General features: G+C 37.2%; 1 protein-coding gene and 1 non-coding gene across 3 annotated transcripts in view; both read right to left on the reverse strand.

Annotated features, from left to right (window-relative positions):
• Window positions 1-20,331, reverse strand: part of POLA1 (DNA polymerase alpha 1, catalytic subunit) — a 287,339-nt gene that overhangs the window by 239,105 nt on the left and 27,903 nt on the right. The window contains exons 17-26 of one of the 2 annotated variants that reach the window (XM_043457863.1): window positions 19,062-19,123; window positions 16,886-16,975; window positions 12,860-12,976; window positions 11,517-11,692; window positions 9,270-9,399; window positions 8,651-8,770; window positions 7,500-7,599; window positions 6,201-6,325; window positions 1,377-1,526; window positions 847-969 (exon numbers count right to left, since the gene is read on the reverse strand). In XM_043457863.1, coding sequence (XP_043313798.1) covers window positions 847-969; window positions 1,377-1,526; window positions 6,201-6,325; window positions 7,500-7,599; window positions 8,651-8,770; window positions 9,270-9,399; window positions 11,517-11,692; window positions 12,860-12,976; window positions 16,886-16,975; window positions 19,062-19,123 — 1,193 coding nt within the window. The remainder of the gene's footprint in view (window positions 1-846; window positions 970-1,376; window positions 1,527-6,200; window positions 6,326-7,499; window positions 7,600-8,650; window positions 8,771-9,269; window positions 9,400-11,516; window positions 11,693-12,859; window positions 12,977-16,885; window positions 16,976-19,061; window positions 19,124-20,331) is intronic. The other variant, XM_043457864.1, reaches the window with a different exon arrangement.
• LOC122436188 lies at window positions 6,808-6,918 on the reverse strand. The gene has a single exon (XR_006267946.1).

Genomic DNA, 20,331 nt, shown 5'->3' on the forward strand with positions numbered 1-20,331 from the left:
CAAGCAATAAAATGCTGGAGAGGTGTGAGAGAAAGGGAACCTCTCTTTACACTGTGGTGGGAATGCAAACTAGTACAGCCACTATGGAGAACAGTGTGGAGATTCCTTAAAAAACTGGAAATAGAACTGCCATATGACCCAGGAATCCCACTTCTGGGCATACACACTGAGGAAACCAGATCTGAAAGAGACACGTGCACCCCAATGTTCATCACAGCACTGTTTATAATAGCCAGGACATGGAAGCAACCCAGATGCCCATCAGCAGACAAATGGATAAGGAAGCTGTGGTACATATACACAATGGAATATTACTCAGCCATTAAAAAGAATTCATTTGAATCAGTTCTAATGAGATGGGTGAAACTGGAGCCCATTATACAGAGTGAAGTAAGCCAGAAAGATAAACACCAATACAGTATACTAATGCATATATATGGAATTTAGAAAGATGGTAATGATAACCCTATATGTGAGACAGAAAAAGAGACACAGATGTATAGAACAGACTTTTGGACTCTATAGGAGAAGGCCAGGGTGGGATGATCTGAGAGAATAGCATCAAAATATGTATATTATCAAGTGTGAAACAGATCGCCAGTCCAGGTTGGATGCATAAGACAAGTGCTCGGAACTAGTGCACTGGGATGACCCAGAGGGATGGGATGGGGAGGGAGGTGGGAGGGGGGTTCAGGATGGGGAACACATGTAAACCCATGGCTGATTCATGTCAGTGTATGGTAAAAACCACTACAATATTGTAAAGTAATTAGCCTCCAACTAATAAAAATAAATTAAAAAAATAAAATACTTTCATTTTAGATATGGCAATATTATACCATTTACCTCCCTTCCTTTGTATGTCACCAAAGCAGCCAGGGGTTTGGCGTAAAATCTGCTGTAGGAGAATCCCAGGCAGCCATACATACTGTTTGCCGTGAGCTTCAAAGCCTTCTGTCGAATGTCATACTGCAGGCCACACAAGGACAAAAGACAGACAACAATATTTGCAGATGCATAAGCATTACATTAGATGTTTTCTAACTACCAATAAGAAACCCTCAAAGTCCTTGGAGAAAAGAACTCTGAATACAGTCAACCCATCCTCCCAGAGCCACATTTCCCCGACCTCCTAGAAGCAAGTAAACACAGATTCCAAAGCTCCCAGAAGGTCAGAAGGCACTTGCTCAGATACATCTTTGCAGACAGAGGCGCCTTGTATTTTGAGGCATCAGATGTTTCTGAATGGTTTCCTACCCACCAACTTAAAGTAAGCACATACATCTGTCCACAGCATCATGTTTAAATCACTCCTAGATAATCAAATTTTCAAAGGTGAGACTATCACTCAGAGGTTGCTGAGTGGAAAGCTTTACCTGAAGATAAAGGTCTGGATTTAAATCTTGCTGTTTCATTAGCTGTTTCACGTGTCTTCTCCGCTCTACCAGTTTTCGGATCTCTCTGGGCAAAATGCCCATTTCCAAGCTTGGATCTGGCAGCTCGGGGATCTGCTCTTGTTCTCCATCCTGATGAACACAAGACAAAAACTTCAGATAAATCAAACTTTTGTGAAATGAATTCCCAAAATCATACCTTGTGGGAACTTAACCCCACATCTTGTAAAGCTAGTTTCTTGTCTAAGTATAAAGGTCAACAATGCTGAGAGGGCTGCAAAGCAGGTCAGTGCTGCCCTCTTTTCAGTCAGTTCTCTCAGCCTATCATTCCAGTACCTTCCCGATCTAGTTCTTGACAAAATGTAGGCATCGTTTAAAGGGATGAATTTTTACACATGCTCCTTTTCCCCCTTCAACAAAGATTGGGGAGCAACATGTTTGGGGGTATTATTTTTTAAATAAAGCCATTAAATTACTATTTTTAAGACCGGTGCACTACCAAACAAAATGCTACAAAACTCTGTTAAACTATGGGGAATCACAGCAATTACTTTAGGTGTTTTAGACTGAAAAATAAAAACCTAAATACTAAATCAGCAAATCTATTTTAGGAATCTGGAGCCCATATTTAAATAGGCCACGACATTTCTAAAAATTAACACATTTTTAGTTAATTAACACAATTAACACATTCCTTAGTATTTATGCAGTACCTTTTATCTATCAATTGCTTTGCAACTGGTACAATAGCAACATTTTAAGAAAGCAACCAGCAGTCTTCCATTAAAATTTACAGGAAGAAAAGGCAAGGGAAGCATCAGATCCTTTTTCTCAAGGCTCCATTAATTCTATTGAATATTAACAGGATACAAAGAAAAACCAGGCACATTTGCCCTTTCAAAGGTTCAAAGTTAAAAATAAACCTCTTGGCTTAAAGTATGTCAAGTCAATGCCATTTGATAACCCAGTTTTTACAAAGTATCTGATTTTATAAAGATCAATAACTTCAAATGAACAATCTCACAATAGTAACAGGGACCTATTGTTTTCCAATAGAGCAGACGATGACAGCAAACCTATTAGAGATCTTGGTACACATTCCAATTTATTTACAGCAACCATGGAGGTCCAATAGAAAGTAAACTGAAAGGATCTGAAGTCAGGCAAGTTACAATCAATGCCTGGCTCTGCCAGCACAAGCTGTGTGGCACTAGCTGTTCTGAAGACCAAATACAATATTGCCCAGGAAAATGATACAGAACCCATAAACTGCTACGTGTATAGTATTTCTTAGATGACCTCTTTCAACTCTGAAGTGTAATTTCATATCCAGAATCTAAACTGGAAAGCTCAAATAACAAAATGGTGGTGGGGGGAGGGGGGGAAAGAAGGAACTGCATAATGATAACTATCCTAATACTGACACAGACAGGACACAGTCCAAAGAATATTATTAACCAAACGTAGTCACTACCTCTCGGGGATGTCTACTCAATACCTACCCTGTAAAATTATCCTCCAATCCCATAGAAAAACCTATCCTCAGCAGACACATTTGTACTGTGTGAACACGCTCCTGCGGTCACAGATGATGGACAGGCATGTTCACCAACCTAGGCAAGCCTCTAAGATTCTCTCTTCCAGGAATATGGAATTAGGACTGAAAAAGAGCCCCCAAGCTGGAACCAAAAGATTTGTAAATTCAGGAGCTAGAGAGCAAAAAGACATCTTCTGCCCCTTGCACAAAGAAGCAGAGAAAAACAACATACAGAGATAACGTCAATTTTCATCTTTTACTGCTAGAGAACCAAATCTAATCAAATTCCCTACTGACAGTCAATTGTATAAGCTTTATAAATGAAGAACCACACATTAAGTTATTAAGCCATACATAAAACTGTTGACTGTATGACTACTAGTTAGATTAAAACTCATGTGATATAATTCAAAAGGATCCTTTTGAAAAAGATGTTTAATGAGTAGAATCGTTAATAAATGCTTTCATGGCCAAAATTTAAAAGCCTGAAAATAACAAGTGTTACAGGAAAAGGGAAAAATTCACATACATGACTGGTAAGAGTATAAAATGGTACAACGACTTAGGAAAACAATCTAACAGTTTCCTTTCAAGTAAAACATACACTGTCCAACGCAACCCAGCAAATTCACTCTTTAGGTATCCCCAAAAGTGAAAGCACATATCCACAAAAAGAATTGTAGAAGAATGTTCACGGCAGCTTTATTAATAACAGCCCCAAACTGAAAATAATCCACATGCTGATCTCAGGGGAACAGATAAGTATGAAATACATCTCAACAGTAAAAAGGAAAGAATAGCAATAATGCAACAACACAGAGGAATCTCAAGAAAATTACACTGAACAAAAAACCCAGATACAAAAGAGTGCATACTATATCACTCCATTAATCTGAAATTCTCGAACAGGCAAAATTAAGCTATGGTGAGACAAAAACCACTACAATACTGTAAAGTAATTAGCCTGCAACTAATAAAAATAAATGAAAAAAAAAGAAAAAAAAGTCAGATCAATTACTGACTGATGGAAGAGGGGATTGACTATAAAAAGGCAAGTGAAACATATCACAACTTAAGGGATGAAGCTAAAGCACTGCTTATAGAGAAATTTATAGTTGCAAATATCTAAATTAAAAGAGATCTCAAATCAATAACATCACCTTCTATCATAAGAAACTAGAAAAAGGGCAAAGTAAATCAAAGAAACCAGAAAAAAGGAGGTAATAAAGATTAGGACAGAAACAGAACAAAAAAGCAATAGAGAAAACTCAAGGAAACCAAGGTTGCTTGTTTGAAAAGATTAACAAAATTGATAAACTTCTAGCTATACTGAAGTTTTTTCTTCAGTAAAAAAACCTTTTCTTCAGAAAAAAAAGATGACTCAAATCACTAAAATCAGGAATAAAAGGAGGGGACCATCATTACTGACCTTAAAGAATTACAGTGATTAAAAGGGAATAACAGGAACAATTTTATGCCAACAAATCAGATAACCTATACAAAATGGACAAATTCCTAGAAAAGACAGAAACTACCCAAAGTGACCAAAAGAGAAATAGAAAATCTGAACAGACCTATAACAAGAGACTGAGTTAGAAGTTTAAAAAAGAGAAGTCTAAGACCAGATAACTTCACTGGCAAAAATTAAAGTATTAAAACAAATCCCACAGGAACTCTCCCCAAAAACCGAAGAGAAAGGAACTCTTCCCAAGGCATTCTATGAGGCCAATATTGCCCTAATACCAAAACCAGACAAAGACATATACAACTATACACCAACAGCCTTTATGAATACAGGAAAAAACTCAACAAATACTAGCACATCAAATCCAGCCATATACAAAAAGGATTATACACCAATGAGATTGATCTCAGGAACAAAAGTTGGTTCAACAATCAATATAGCATACCATATTAAAAGAATAAAGAACAAAAACCATATACTTATCATCTTAATAGATGCAGAAAAGGTAGTTAAGAAAACCCAACACTATTTCATGATTAAAAAAGAAAAAACACTCAACAAACTAGTGCTAGAATGGAACTTTCTCATACTGATAAAGGCCAGCTGTGGGAAACTTTCAAGTAACATAATATTTAATAGTGAAAGACTAGATGTTTTCCCCTAATATCAGGAACAAGAAAAGGGTGTCTGTTCTTGCCACTTCTATTCAACTGTACTGGAGGTTCTGGCCAGGGCAGTTAATCAAAAAAAGGAAACATAAGGCATCCAGATTGAAAAGGAAGAAATCAAACTTTCTCTATTCACAGACAAGATGATACTGTCTATAGAAAATCCTAAGGAATCCACAAACTATTATTACCACAACTAATAAATGAGCTAAGCAAAGTTGCAGGATACAAGATCAATATACAAAACTCAGTTCTATTTCTCTACACTAGCAATGGACAAACCAAAAATGAAATTAAGAAAACATTCCATTTGCAACTGCACCAAAAAGAATGAAATATTTAGGAATAAATTTAATAAAAGTGCAAGACTTGTACACTTAAAACTAGAAAACATCTTTGAAAGACATTAAGGACATAAATAAATGGAAAGACTCGATTTTCATGAATTGGAAGATTTAACATTACTAAGATAGCAATATTCCCCAAAGGGATCTACAGATTCAATATAATCCCCATCAAAATCCCAGCAGGTATTTTTGCGTAAATTGACAAGAGATTCTAAAACAAACAAAATGTGACATGTATCGCTACAATGGAATATTCAGCAATAAAAAGGAATGAAGGACTAATACATACTACAACACAAATGAATCTCGAGAACAGCATGCTAAGTGAAATAAGCCAGACACAAAAGGTCACATATGATTCTATATGCAGGAAATGTACAAAAAACACAAATCTATAGAGGTGGAAAGATTAGTGGTTGCCTAGATCTAGAAGGGATTGAGGGAGGTATGGGCTAAAAGGAAGAGGGTATCTTTGGGGAAAAATGAAAATGTCCTAAAAGTGATTATAGTGCAGTTAGCAAACTCTGGGAATAAACTAAAAGCCATTAAATTGCACACTTTAGATAGGTAAATTACAAAGTCTGTGAGTTACATCTCAATAAAGTTATTAGATAAAAGACAGGGAACCAGTCTGAGTCTCCTCCTACCCAACACTCCCCCTTCTGACCACGAAGAAAGGATATGTTACCTTTTAGAAGGAAAAGCTAGAACACCAAGCCCTTTGCTTATCTTCCCCCTTTAAGCACTATTTTTAATTTCAATTTCAAGAGTTCCCAGTTGAATACAAACCTCTGCAAATCTCTGTGCCTCTGAAGCAACTCTTTGCACTGTTGTAAAACAAATGTTGAATTCCTGAATGATGGAAGGATACAAACTGTTGAAGTCCAGAAGCAAAATGAACTTATCATAAAAACCTGCAAGGAAAAAAGGCCCATGTTACAAAAAGTCTTTGGTAAAACACCATATTAGAAGTACTATATTATGACTCCATATATTATCCAGAGCTGTGAGGCAGACAAAAGGAGAAAAGGGGTCGATTATCACCTGTAAATATATATCAAAGTGAAAACATCAGGTAACCAAAGACAAAGAAAGAAGAGATCCTGTCTGGCATTGAAACCTCAACAGTCCCCCAAAAGTACTCCATTATTATGGGCAAACACTCCCCCTCATATCAATTACTTTATTTTTATTTTCATTTACTAGATCTTATCAATTCTCCTTCAAGAACGCATTCCTTTCCACCTATCTTCCCCTGCTACTCCTCAAATATTTAGTGATCTCTACCAGCGAGTGGTTATACATTTTTTTTTTACAATCACACCTTCAAAGAATAAAACAGGCAGCCTGTTTACCTGTATACAAACTGCTAAGATCAGACAAGAGATGTATACATAAATGTCAGTATTACTAGCAAAGGGTAAACAGAAAGCTACTGTATTTCTCTAGGACATTTACAAAGAGTTATCTTCACCCTCAGAAGAAACTGAATAGAAGAAAATGTCCACAGTTAAGACAATAACAACAATAGCAAGCATATACCAACAGCTTACTCTGTGCCTGGTACTATTATTCCTTAAATCCCAGTGTGGTATTTTTCTTATCGCCGGACCAGGGATGGTAACCGTGTCTCCTGCCTTGGAGGGCAAATTCTCAACCACTGGTCTGCCAGGGAAGTCCTGACAAATAGCTATATATTGGGCCGGAGGTTGGCAAAGATCAATTCAGCCTATCTCTTTTTGTACCACTCATGAGCTAAGCAGAGTTTTTATATCTTTAAATGGTCGGGGAAAAAAAATGTACAAAGACTATTTCAATGACATGTGAAAATGACACAAAATTTAAATTTCAATGTCCATAAATAAAACTTCCTTGGAATACAGCAAAAAAAAAAAGATTCACATTAATCCCATGTTAAAAGACTGGCAAACAAGATTTTCACATGAACGTAAGAAAATAAGTAAGGTCATTATGAACCTATTTGCTAACGTACAAAACACAACTCAGGTCTTTTAGTTTTCTCAAGCTGACTCTGCATTAAGAAGTCCCTTCACATCAGGGACAAAGCCATCCGCTGCCCAGCCTTACCAACTTTGGGATCCAAGACCAAGCCTCCAGAATAAGCTGCTTTCTTACGTCCTTTTTTGTATTTATTGGTATCTCCATCAATATCTTCATCTTCATCTCCCTAATATCAAATGGAAGATAACTTCACCAGCTAGCAACTCATGAACCAATTTAGAAGGTTTATGATTTCCCCCTTTCCAATTGCAGTACACAGTTCTAACAGATACTTTACTTCCAGTTAATGGTCCTCTGGGGAAAGACAGTTACTATAACATGTTCATGAATCCAAATGAATGCCAAGCATGGTACTTACCAAAACAAACACTGTATCTGAGCTGATAAATATCCAAATTCTACTTTAAAATATTTCTGAATAATAGAACTTCACATTTTTAAATCAATGGACACTAAAAATTCAACTATTCATGTTATGTAAAATTTGAGATTCTAAAGTTCTCTTATATTCATTACTCTAACATTCATGATATAAAAATACAAAATATTTTATATAGATATTACCATTATTCTCATTATTAATATGGACACCTTAAAATAAGTACGTCCATATGCTGAAAATTCTTTTCCAAGTAGTTTAATTAGCAAACATTTAATACTCAGCAGAAGTCAAACTCCTCTAAGTTAATCCTTTACTAATTTTAATAATGTACATAAAACAAGCACAACAAAAGAACCAGAGTCATTTTAACATTAAACTCCCATTCTAAATTGATTACTATCCATGCTGATAAAACAGTAGCTAAGCTAAATTTTACTTCTGGTGTGATGGAGGCTACTTCAGAAACCTGACTGTGGTGACCTTAATCCTACTAGAATATAAAAATGCAACCACACAACACAAAAATAAAGGCTTAGGGGTTCAAGGAAATAAAAGGTTCAACTGGTAGTGCTAACCCGGGAAAACACTTTTCATCTATGGTCACTCATCAGAGGCCTAATGCCTCCCTCAAAGAATTTCATATTTCACAAATAATTTTTATCTGTATAGAGAATAGTAGAGAAGGAAATGACCATACCAAAGCAATGGAGCAAATAGGATACAGTTTCTACTTATCTGGGGAGTAGATGTTATCACAGCCCAAAGAAAAAAACCTATCTTGTTAATAAAAAGGGAGGATATAAAAAAGCAAAACACTATACAATTGTGGACCCACCAGTTTTTGCTGAGGCTTTCTGAAAGTCTGCTTGTCAGGCACAATATAGTTGTTTTCATAAAATGCATGAAGTAACAAGAACTCATTACGCTCGGATCGTCCACCCATCAGCGTCCTAGACTATTAAGTAGAATTTAAAAAAAAAAAAACTTGAGCTCAAAACCACAATAAACAAAAGCAACGTCAAATTGATAAATTTAATCATAGCACCTCTTTCAAATTCACTCATCATATCAAGGGCTGCTTTAAAAAAAAGGCGGGGGGTACTAAATTATTTCCAGCAGCTTCTTTAACCATTACGGTTAAAAGGAGACAAAGAGAGCTTAAAATACCCACAACTCGGGCTATTTCTTTACTCTCAAATGGACCATTCCACAAATCAGACACATCCAGATGTCAGAGACAATCCTTATGTTCACCCAAATTTCAACATACTGCACCTGGCTTTCCTCCCCTTCTCCCAAGCAGTTCTTCATTTTACAAAAGAAGCCCAGCTTTCAAAATACAAGTTACTCATTTTATAAGCATGCATTTAGACTCATTATCATGTAACAACTACCCCAAGAAAACACTGGATCCAACAGGAAATGCTTTTTCCCCCTTTCTAAGTTAAATTTACCATAATGTTCCCAGCGATGTTAGTGATCTGCAATGCTAATGGAAGAACATTTAGCTCACACATGATCTGCAAAATGAACCTGGCATCTTTCCAGGTGTGCTCCAACAGGTACAACAGATGAGAAGAGTCACTGTACAGAAAAGTAAGAATGAAACAGAATCAAGTAATTAAAAGAAACAATGATTACAATCAGAATTTCATAAAGCATTACAAAAAATTTTTGGTTATGTAACTTCAGAGCAATGGCACCTCACATTGGAAACAATTTAAAATAAGGTCAGTATGAAATTAGGAATTCATTCATACCATTGATCCCAATGCCCTTCTCTAAAACAAACAAAAAAAAATCACACTAAGATAAAGCTACATGTTAACTACAATCTGAAAACACCCTAAATCCTTTCATTCATTTCATCCACTAAATATGTATTACATACCCACTCAGTGCCAGACATTGTTCTAAATTCTGGCTGTGAACAAAAGAGACAAAAATTCCTGTCCTTATGGGGGAGATAGAATACAACTTAAATTTTTAATATGTGGTATGTTAAATAAGGCTAAGTGTTAAGAAGAAAAGTTAAGAAAGGAATATCAAGAGCAGAGAGAAATTTTAGTTAGGGAACCAAGGAAGAGTACACTGAGAATAAAGATCCACAAGAGGTGAGAGGGTAATTCTTTTGGATGGGTAAATCTGAGGGAAGAACATTCCAGGCAAACAGAACAGCACATTCAAAAAAAAAATTTAATTAAAAAAAATGTATGCCCTAGGCTGAGCATAAATCTCGCAGTTCCAATACCAAGAAGGAGACCAATGGCTCCAACAGAGAGAATGATGGAGAATAACAGACGATAAGGACAGAGTTAATGGCAGAGAGACCCACTGTATAGGACCTTGTAAGTCAAAATAAGTGCTTTGGTTTTTACTCTGAATGAAACAGAAAGTCACTGGGAGACTAAGTACAGTGCCATATCCAACTTCACTTCAGCACAGGAACTCTCGTTCCTGGGTTGAGAACAGACAACAAGGAGTCAAGGGCAAAAGCAAGGAGTCGAGTAAGGAGGCTAATATAAGACCAGTGACCTAGGAGAAAGAGGATGGTGGCTTGGACCAGGGTGGGTCCAAGTGAAGAGAAAAGAAGTGGTCAGATAGAGATATACTTTGAAGATGGAGCTGACAGGATTCCCTGATGCATGGAACATAAGATGTCAGAGAGAGGAATCATAGATGCCTCAGAGGTTCCAGGCTGAGGATGACTCTGGAGGTTTCCAGTGATACTGGAAAAGTAAGAGAAACAAGGAAGAGAAAGTCAGGAGCTCAGTTTTGGAACAGGCTGAGTTGGAGGTTCATATCAGACACTAAGCGGAACAGGGAGGTAGACATGAGTCTGAATTCAGGGGAGACATCCAAGGTGAAGGTATGCTTAGAGGAGGCATCAGCACCCATGTGGTACTGAAATTCCTGCAACTCGATGAGATCACCCAGGCAGGGAGTACAGTCAGAAAGAGAAGCAGTTTGAGAACTCAGGAGGAACAGGCAGAAAAGAATGCAAAATGGCCATAGGGGTAGGAGAAACCTTATGTAAGAAATAATCAAGCAAAAAGTTTCCATTATGCAAAATGAATTAAGATCCAGAAATCTAATGTACAGCAACATGGTGACACTGAATAATGTATTATACACTTGAAACTTCCTAAGAGGAAGAAATCTTAAGTGTCCTCACCACAAAAAAGAAAAGAAAAAATTAGTGCTTGTGTGAGGTGATGAGTGTGTTAATTAGCTTAACTGTAATGATTTTTTCACAATGTATATCAAACATCAAGCTGTATACCTTAAATAAAATACAATTTTTATTTGTCAATTTGACCTCAACAAGGCTGGAAAAAAGAAATAAGCAGCAATATCTCCAGATAATTGAATGACTTTTCAGATTTTATATTTCCAAAATATTTGCATTAATTTCTGAATTAATGAATTAAGGGTGGAAACCTAAATATCACATCAATTTCCAAACTGCTCTCAGGAAACATCAAGATGGTGTTAAATGAGGGAGATATTATGATAAAATTAGAATAATTCAAAAGGCAAAATAATTCACATCACTAAAGGAATGGAGATGTGATGCTGACATGAAGACAGACAATTTTCCCCTCCACAGCACCACATGCTCCTGTTCCTCCAGCCTATGATGATTCTGGCATCTCAGCTAAATTCAAGACAGACAAATTCTGAAGCATCCAGGATCATACCTGTACATGTTTCGTATATTTTCAATTGGGATTACAATCCTTTCAGTTTTTAAAATCTGTTGAACAAGTTCAGATAAATGGTAGCTTTTACACCGAATCAGTTCCTTCGCCGAAATTTCCACATCACAGATCATTCGGCCACAGGTAGCATTTCTTTCACCAAATCCACTCCTGCCCTACAGGGGAGGACAAAAAGCAAATCCCATGGAAGAGCAGACACTGACATTTCGTTCTAACTTGATTTGAGGCTAGACCCAAAATTACAATGATGAAACTTTCATTCTTCCATTCATGCATTCATTCAGCCATCATTCAAATATTTTTGAACATTGACTATATATCTGACACTGTTCCGGGCACTCAGAATATAAGGGATACAGCAGTTAGCAAAGAAGAAAAGATACCTGATCTCATTTGAAATATACAATTAAAAAAATTATATAATTTTGGGAGGTAATAAGTATATGGTAAATAGAACATGGTGACGGGAACAATGAATTTGCCGGAACTACATCTTAAATAGGGTGGTCAGGGTAGACCACACTGAGAAGATGCCATATAAAGAACCCTGAAGCGGGTAAGGAGTAAGCAACGCCAGCATCTGGATGATGTGTTAATAATGACTCTATTGTCTTAAAGAGATGAACAGGAAAAGAAGCAAGAGCACTAGCTTCCAACTCCAATCTGCAGCAGCAGAATTCTCTGGAGAATATTATAAAAGGTACAGATTCCTAAGTTCTCTGATGAAGCAGCATTCTATTTCACTGGTAAGACTTAAGTAAAGACTTCAAGCAAAGAGCAGTGTCAGAGTTTAGGAAATGAAGGTGCTTCATCCAAAACCCACCACAACCCCCTTTATCAAGCAAGCAGGCAGAATGAAAAGGGACAAGCCATCCAAGAGTCAGATGGGGCCTGGGTTCAAAATTTTGGTTCTTGCCTTTACTAGCTTTAGGATATTGAACAAGCTCTGCCCCCTCTGTGAGAATGTACCCCTAAACCTGCAATTGCTCACAGAGAGGACAATCACAGAGGCCAATCAGTGTCTGATCCCTCCCGTTCTTCCTTCCCATCTCCTTCCTGAACCCCACAGCTCTGTTTCTTAGGGATGCCCAAGTGGTGTTAATAAGCATGTGCTATCTGTAGATTCTAAAAGCTAAATTTTAAAATTACCAGTGGTTACTAATAAAATGCTGAATTCAAAGGAAAAGGGGTTTAGTGCCAAAGTTAAAATGTCCCATCATAAGGCAACCGATTCCAAGTCAAAGAAGCACAAGGTGCAACCTGGTAGCTACTCAATATACAGAAGCCAAAACAGAGAAGTAAGATTTGAAAATTATGATTACCCCAAGCTTTGGCATGTTGGATCGCTTCAGCCGACCTATCTTGGACCAGAAAGGAACTTTGCACACATTAATTCTCTGTAGTAGCACTTCCAGTTCAAAACCATAAATATTATGACCCTAGTCAGAAAAAGAAGGCAGCCAATAACATTATAAGAAACACAAATTAAAGGATTTATCATCATAATGCATAGAATTTCTCTGCCCTTTCTTTTTCTGGTCTCTAATTGAAGGCATCATGAGCTTACCTCCGATTGGGGTCCTTTCTTCTTCAGGAATTTATTCATCAGCAGCATTCATTAGCCTTGACATTAACAAGGCTGCTAAGCAGATTGCTGGAATAAACTTTATTTTATCCTAATTGATGCCAGGTTCATATGATGTCTTTTAATTTGCAACTTATGCCTCACGGTCTCTCAGGCAAATGCAAATTTTAATGTCCCATACTTTTCAGGTCATCAGTAGAAGCTGTATTCAAACAATTTCATTTTACTTCCTTACCAACCGAGAACCCAGCTATGTTGTGTGACAGTTTATACAGACTTCTTAGAAAACTCGGGAAATACACCCAGTTTCTTCTTAAAAAACTGAGTTCAAACACAACTGATTTTGACTTTTAATCAACATGCAACAAAATAAAAAGATAATAACACTCCATAGTTCAAATAAGAAACTTGTTAAAAACATGGAAACAAAACTATTCTGAGTAAAAAAAAAAAAAAAAAACACTCAAAAAGATAACCATATTTTCCAAGTCTGTACTAATAATTTCCATCATATGAATTATGCTTATTTTAGAATATGCTTATTTTAGAATTATGCTTATTTTAGAATAGGAAAGACTAGAGATCTCTTCAAGAAAATCAGAGATACCCAGGGAATATTTCATGCAAAGATGGGCTCAATAAAGGACAGAAATGGTATGGACCTAACAGAAGCAGAAGATATTAAGAAGAGGTGGCAAGAATACACAGAAGAACTGTACAAAAGAGATCTTCATGACCCAGATAATCACGATGGTGTGATCACTGACACTCACCTAGAGCCAGACAACCTGGAATGTGAAGTCAAGTGGGCCTTATGAAGTATCACTACGAACAAAGCTAGTACAGGTGATGGAATTCCAGTTGAGCTATTTCAAATCCTAAAAGATGATGCTGGGAAAGTGCTGCACTCAATATGTCAGCAAATTTGGAAAACTCAGCAGTGGCCACAGGACTGGAAAAGGTCAGTTTTCATTCCAATCCAAAAGAAAGGCAATCCCAAAGAATGCTCAAACTACCGCACAATTGCACTCATCTCACACGCTAGTAAAGTAATGCTCAAAATTCGCCAAGTCAGGCTTCAGCAATATGTGAACTGTGAACTTCCAGATGTTCAAGCTGGTTTTAGAAAGGCAGAAGAACCAGAGATCAAATTGCCAGCATCCGCTGGATCACTGAAAAAGCAAAAGAGTTCCAGAAAACATCTATTTCTGCTTTATTGACTATGCCAGAGCCTTTGACTGTGTGGATCACAATAAACTGCGGAAAATTCTGAAAGACATGGGAATACCAGACCACCTGACCTGCCTCTTGAAAAACATATATGCAGGTCAGGAAGCAACAGTTAGAAATGGACATGGAACAACACACTGGTTCCAAACAGGAAAAGGAGTACTTCAAGGCTGTATATTGTCACCCTGCTTTTGTTTTGTTTTGCTTTGTTTTGTTTTGTTTCATTTATTTTTATTAGTTGGAGGCTAATTACTTTACAATATTGTAGTGGATTTTGTCATACATTGACATGAATCAGCCATGGAATTACATGTATTCCCCATCCCGATCCCCCCTCCCACCTCCCTCTCCACAACCTGAGAACACCCTGCTTTTTTAACTTATATGCAGAGTACATCATGAGAAATGCTGGGCTAGAGGAAGCACAAGCTAGAATCAAGATTGCCAGGAGAAATATCAATAACCTCAGATATGCAAATAAAACCACCCTTACGGCAGACAGTGAAGAAGAACTAAAGAGCCTCTTGTTGAAAGTGAAAGAGGAGAGTGAAAAAGTTGGCTTAAAGCTCAACATTCAGAAAACTAAGATCATGGCATCTGGTCCCATCACTTCATGGCAAATAGATGGGGAAACAGTGGTAACAGTTGCTGACTTTATTTTCTGGGGCTCTAAAATCACTGCAGATGGTGACTGCAGCCATGAAATTAAAAGACACTTCCTCCTTGGAAGAAAAGTTATGGCCAACCTAGATAGCATATTAAAAAGCAGAAAAAAAAAAAGCAGAGACATTACTTTGCCAACAAAGGTCCATCTAGTCAAGGCTATGTTTTTCCAGTAATCATCTATGGATGTGAGAGTTGGACTATAAAGAAAGCTGAGTGCAGAATAATTAATGTTTTTGAACTGTGGTGTTGGAGAAGACTCTTGAGAGTCCCTTGGACTGCAAGGAGATCCAACCAGTCCATCCTAAAGGAGATCAGTCCTGGGTGTTCATTGGAAGTACTAATGTTGAGGCTGAAACTCCAATACTTTGGCCACCTGATGCGAAGAGATGACTCATTTGAAAAACCCTGATGTTGGGAAAGACTGAAGGCAGGAGGAGAAGGGGACAACAGAGGATGAGATGGTTAGATGGCATCACCAACTCAATGGACATGAGTTTGAGTAAACTCCAGGAGTTCATGGTGGACAGGGAGGCCTGGCATGCTGCAGTTCATGGGGTCGCAAAGAGTTGGACATGACTGAGCGACTGAACTGAACTAGCAAAATAAACTATATGAAGTTTAAAATCAGCTAATAAACAGATTTACTTGTTATTAATTTTAATTAAAGATATATACCACTATACTGATGGCAAGTTTGTCTATTAAACTCAGAGACCCAAAGGACATGAGCAAGTCTCATTTCCAAATTCTCATGCCTGGAATTAGGGACTCAAACCCATGTCAGGATTCTCTCATTTTGGTTCAGATTTCTCACAGTCTTGGGTCTAACACCCTAAGGTAGGCCCGCTAAACCTACATGCCATGATATCTCCTTGGGGCCCAAGAGGGAGAATGTTAGTAGACTGGATGTAGGCCTGGTGCTGAGCCAGAGGACCACAGGAGGGCACCATGGACAGAATCTTCCTAGCACTTTCGAGACGGGTCTTGAAAGATCGTTAGAGAAGTGGGTACACAGACACTGGTAACAACCTATAGGCTCTCAGTACTTCGGCTACACTGTCATCCAGAAAGGGGTTCAAGAACAAAAATGAACACAGAAACGTATGGCAAACATTTTTCACAAGGCTTCCATGTAACTAAATTACTGCTATTTCACTTAAAATACAGACATTTATATTACTTCCATCCAACAATCCCAAAAGCATGGTATAATTTGACTGCTCTATTAACCCAAGACAAAAGGCAGAACTCCTACCAAGGCATCTACAACCTAAGTCCTAAAACCTATGTTTAGAGGATACAAAGCACAGTTTTGCTTGAGGACTCTTCAGAACTGGGGCAAAGAACTCAATGAATTACTTTACGACCTCTTATTATTTAGTAGGAGCATATTTGGTCGTCAAGATAAAAAAAGACTCCTAGCCATGAGCTCTCAAAAGAATATGCCACAGAGATCCACTGGGCTCATAAAATTAAAATACTTAAATTTGGGGGATATGCACCAAACCAAAGGAATTCACTCCTGTGTCCACTATACAGCTGGGCCTCTATGCCAAAATTTTGAAGCTATTAACAGTTGACATGAGTTTACTTTTCTTCCAGGCGGCTCTCTAACTGTAACAGGAGTATCCTAAACTTCAAGAGTAATTCATAAGTTGCTTTTCTATTAGAGGGAAAAAAAACTATCCTGTAGTGGGCTGGGGTTTTTCTCCTTTCTGTTAGCAGAAAGTAGACGAATTCCTACCAGTTCACAAGGTCACTTCACTCTGAAAAGATTCTCTGCTGCTCAAAAAGTACCAATCAAGGCACACTGAAAAGAACTAAAGAATCAAGAGCTTCCCAAAGACATGATCAAAGATCTACTCACCACAATGATATCAGGATCAATTTTGTGAACTTTTGCAAGGACAAAACCTAGCAGTGTTCTTTCCGTGGCAGCAACCTCAACCTTCACATTCTGTTAGAGAAAAACATACCAGTCACTTATCTCTATTCTCAAGTACTATTCCCTGGCTTTCTGCTTAAGCACAGGAAGATTGCTTAGGGTTTAAAAAAAAAAAAAACATGCATTTCAAAACAAAACGCAGCAATGAAATTCCTGATTCTAGATTTCACAGTAATACTTGCACAAAAATCTCTGAGGAGCTCATTCTGCTAATAAGCATGTGAATGAAGCAAGATTTTAAGTACCGAGCACTATCGAGTGCAGAAATGTCCCTCCACAGGGACATTCTTGTGCATCTGGACACGTTTTATAGCATAAGAATCAGAGAACCTATCAAAAACATTATTTACTTTCCTATATAATTCCTGGTAGACTTTGCTATTTATGTATTTACCACATAAAGAGATCCCAAGGACTATAGAAACTAATCCCAAACAGTGGTATAAAAACCCATAAATAAGAAACTAGACTAAAAACAAACATACATGTAAGAACTATAAGCATCTTATATATAAATAAAACCTAGCTACACACAAAAGGCTTCCACAACTCAACAGAAATCAGGTATTCAAAAGATGCACTTTATTAAGAATCTTAAAATTAAGTTGATGGCTATGTTTTCTACCACTAGCTCAGCTACAAAATGTCAGTTTGACTCTAATGGAATTTTCCTAGATCATTTTACTTACTAATTCAGGGCACTCCACAAATAACAGCCTGATCCAATAGTACCCCCAGACTACTGGACTTCTCAAACCAATTTAAAGTAAGTGGAACCCAGTAAGGTTGCTATTAATTTTGTCAAGTGAAGACATTAAAAACACAAAAATAACCTACAAATTTACCAACACAGGCATTTCATAAAGGAAAAAACATACTCTCCAAAAAAGAAATTTTTTATATTGAATACATTTACTTTTATGAAGTCTGTCAGACTTTATTTTTTTTGGCTCCAAAATCACTGCAGATGGTGACTACAGCCATGAAATTAAAAGACGCTTGCTCCTTGGAAGAAAAGTTATGACCAACCTAGACAGCATATTAAAAAGCAGAGACATTACTTTGCCAACAAAGGTCCATCTAGTCAAAGCTATGGTTTTTCTAGTAGTCACGTATGGATGTGAGAGTTGGACTATAAAGAAAGCTGAGCACCGAAGAATTGATGCTTTGGAACTGTGGTGTTGGAGGAGACTCTTCAAAGTCCATTGGACTGTAAGGAGATCCAACCAGTAAATCCTAAAGGAAATCAGACCTAAAGATTCATTGGAAGGACTGACACTGAAGCTGAAATTCCAATACTTTAGTCACCTGATGTGAAGAACTGACTCATTTGAAAAGACCCTGATGCTGCGAAAGATTGAAGACAGGAGGAGAAGGGGACGACAGAGGATGAGATGGTTGGATGACATCACAAACTCAATGGACATGAGTTTGAGTAAACTCCAGGAGTTGGTGATGGGCAGGGAGACCTGGCATGCTGCAGTCCATGAGGTCACAAAGAGTCAGACACGACTGAGCAACTGAACTGAACTTTTATGAAAAACTCACATTATACTACTCCTCCCCCCCATTTTATTAAGGATCCATGAAAACTTCTTCATGAAGTATACTGGGAGCTTAGAGATCACTAATCAAATATAGCCATCCCACACCAACCTTCCCAATAAATGTCACCTTTAATATCCACAGCATCCTCAACTTCTCTTGACTTCCTTCAAGCTAGTGAGGTGAGGGTAAGAGGGTGGGGCAGGCTTTAGCCAATACTTAGCTAAAACAGTAATCAAGTCATCATGCAGTTTTGGAAAAGCTTCCAATTAAGCTATCCGAAGGGGGGGGGTTGAGACCCTCATCTATTAGTAAGGTGTCAAATCCTATTATTTCCAGGAGGTGAAACATTTAAACATTGTTAAACATTTTTAGTTTTAAACCTCTAATATAGTTTTAATGGGTTAATGCCATAGTCCCAATCTAACAAGAATAGGTCTAACAAATTAACATAGAAAACATCTTATTTCTACTAATCCACAGCATTCTCCTTTTCTCTTTTTAAACAAATAGATATTTCATGTTTAAAAGGAATAAATAATGAGTTATTTACCTTTTCCTTAATGCTTTCTTTGAAATCATATGGAAAAATGCAGTCCTTTGGTTTAGATACAACTGTAAAAAGGAAAAAAATAAAGATTCTAACACCCGTCTTCATCCAATTTCAAGTACACATACACTGAATGTCTCTGAATGGAAACCATCTTAATATAAATTCTCCTTAATGTCTAAAGAATCACCAAAACAAACTATCCTAAAACTCATATGGAACCACAAAAGACCTTGAATAGCCAAAGCAAACTTGAGAAAGAACAAAGCAGGAGGCACCACATACCTTGATTTCAAACTATATTACAAAGCTACAGTAATGAAAACAGTATGGTATTGGCATAAAAACAGACATATAGAACAATGGAACAGAATAGAGTGCCAGAAATAAACTTAACATAGTGTATAACATAGTCAATTAATTTATGACAAAGGAGCCAAGACTATACAATAGAGAAAGGACAATCTCTTCAAAAAAGTATGTTGGGAAAACTGGACAGCCATATACAAAAGAATTAAAAACTGGACCACTACCTTATACCATACACAAAAAACTAACTCAAAATGGATTAAAACCTTTAATACAAGACCAGAAACCATATAACTCCTAGAAGAAAACATAGGCAGTAAGCTCCTTGACATCAGTTTTGGCAATGACTTTTTGGATTTGACACCAAAACCAAAGGCACCAAAAACAAAAATAAATAAGTAGGACTACACCAAGGTACAAAGTTCTACAGAGCAAAAGAAACCATCAACAAAATGCAAAGGCAACCCACTGAATGGGAGAAAATATTTGCAAATCATATATCCAATAAGGCATTGATATCCAACATATATATTTTTTAAAATGCATTTAACAACCAAAAAAAAATAATCAAAAACTGGGCAGAAGAGCTGAACAGCCATTATATAGATGGACACCAGGTGCAAGAAAGGATACTCAACACCACAAATCATCAGAGAAATCTAAAACCACAATGAGATGTTACCCCACACCTGTTAGAATGGTTATTATCAAAAAGAGAGGAGATAAGAAGTGTTGGAGAGGATGGAGAGAAAAGGAAATCCTTGTGCACAGTTGGTGGGAATGTAAACTGATGCAGTCACTGTGGAAAACAGTATGGAGTTTACTCAAAAACGTAAAAACAGAACAACCATATAATCCAGCAATTCCACTTCTGGGTATTTATCTGAAAATAATGAAAACAGTAACTTGTCATTTTCAAGAATACAGATGGATCTAGAGAGCATTATGCTAAGAGAAATAAGAC

This window comes from Cervus canadensis, chromosome X (genome assembly GCF_019320065.1).
Source record: "Cervus canadensis isolate Bull #8, Minnesota chromosome X, ASM1932006v1, whole genome shotgun sequence".
In the NCBI taxonomy this organism is placed as follows: domain Eukaryota; kingdom Metazoa; phylum Chordata; class Mammalia; order Artiodactyla; family Cervidae; genus Cervus; species Cervus canadensis.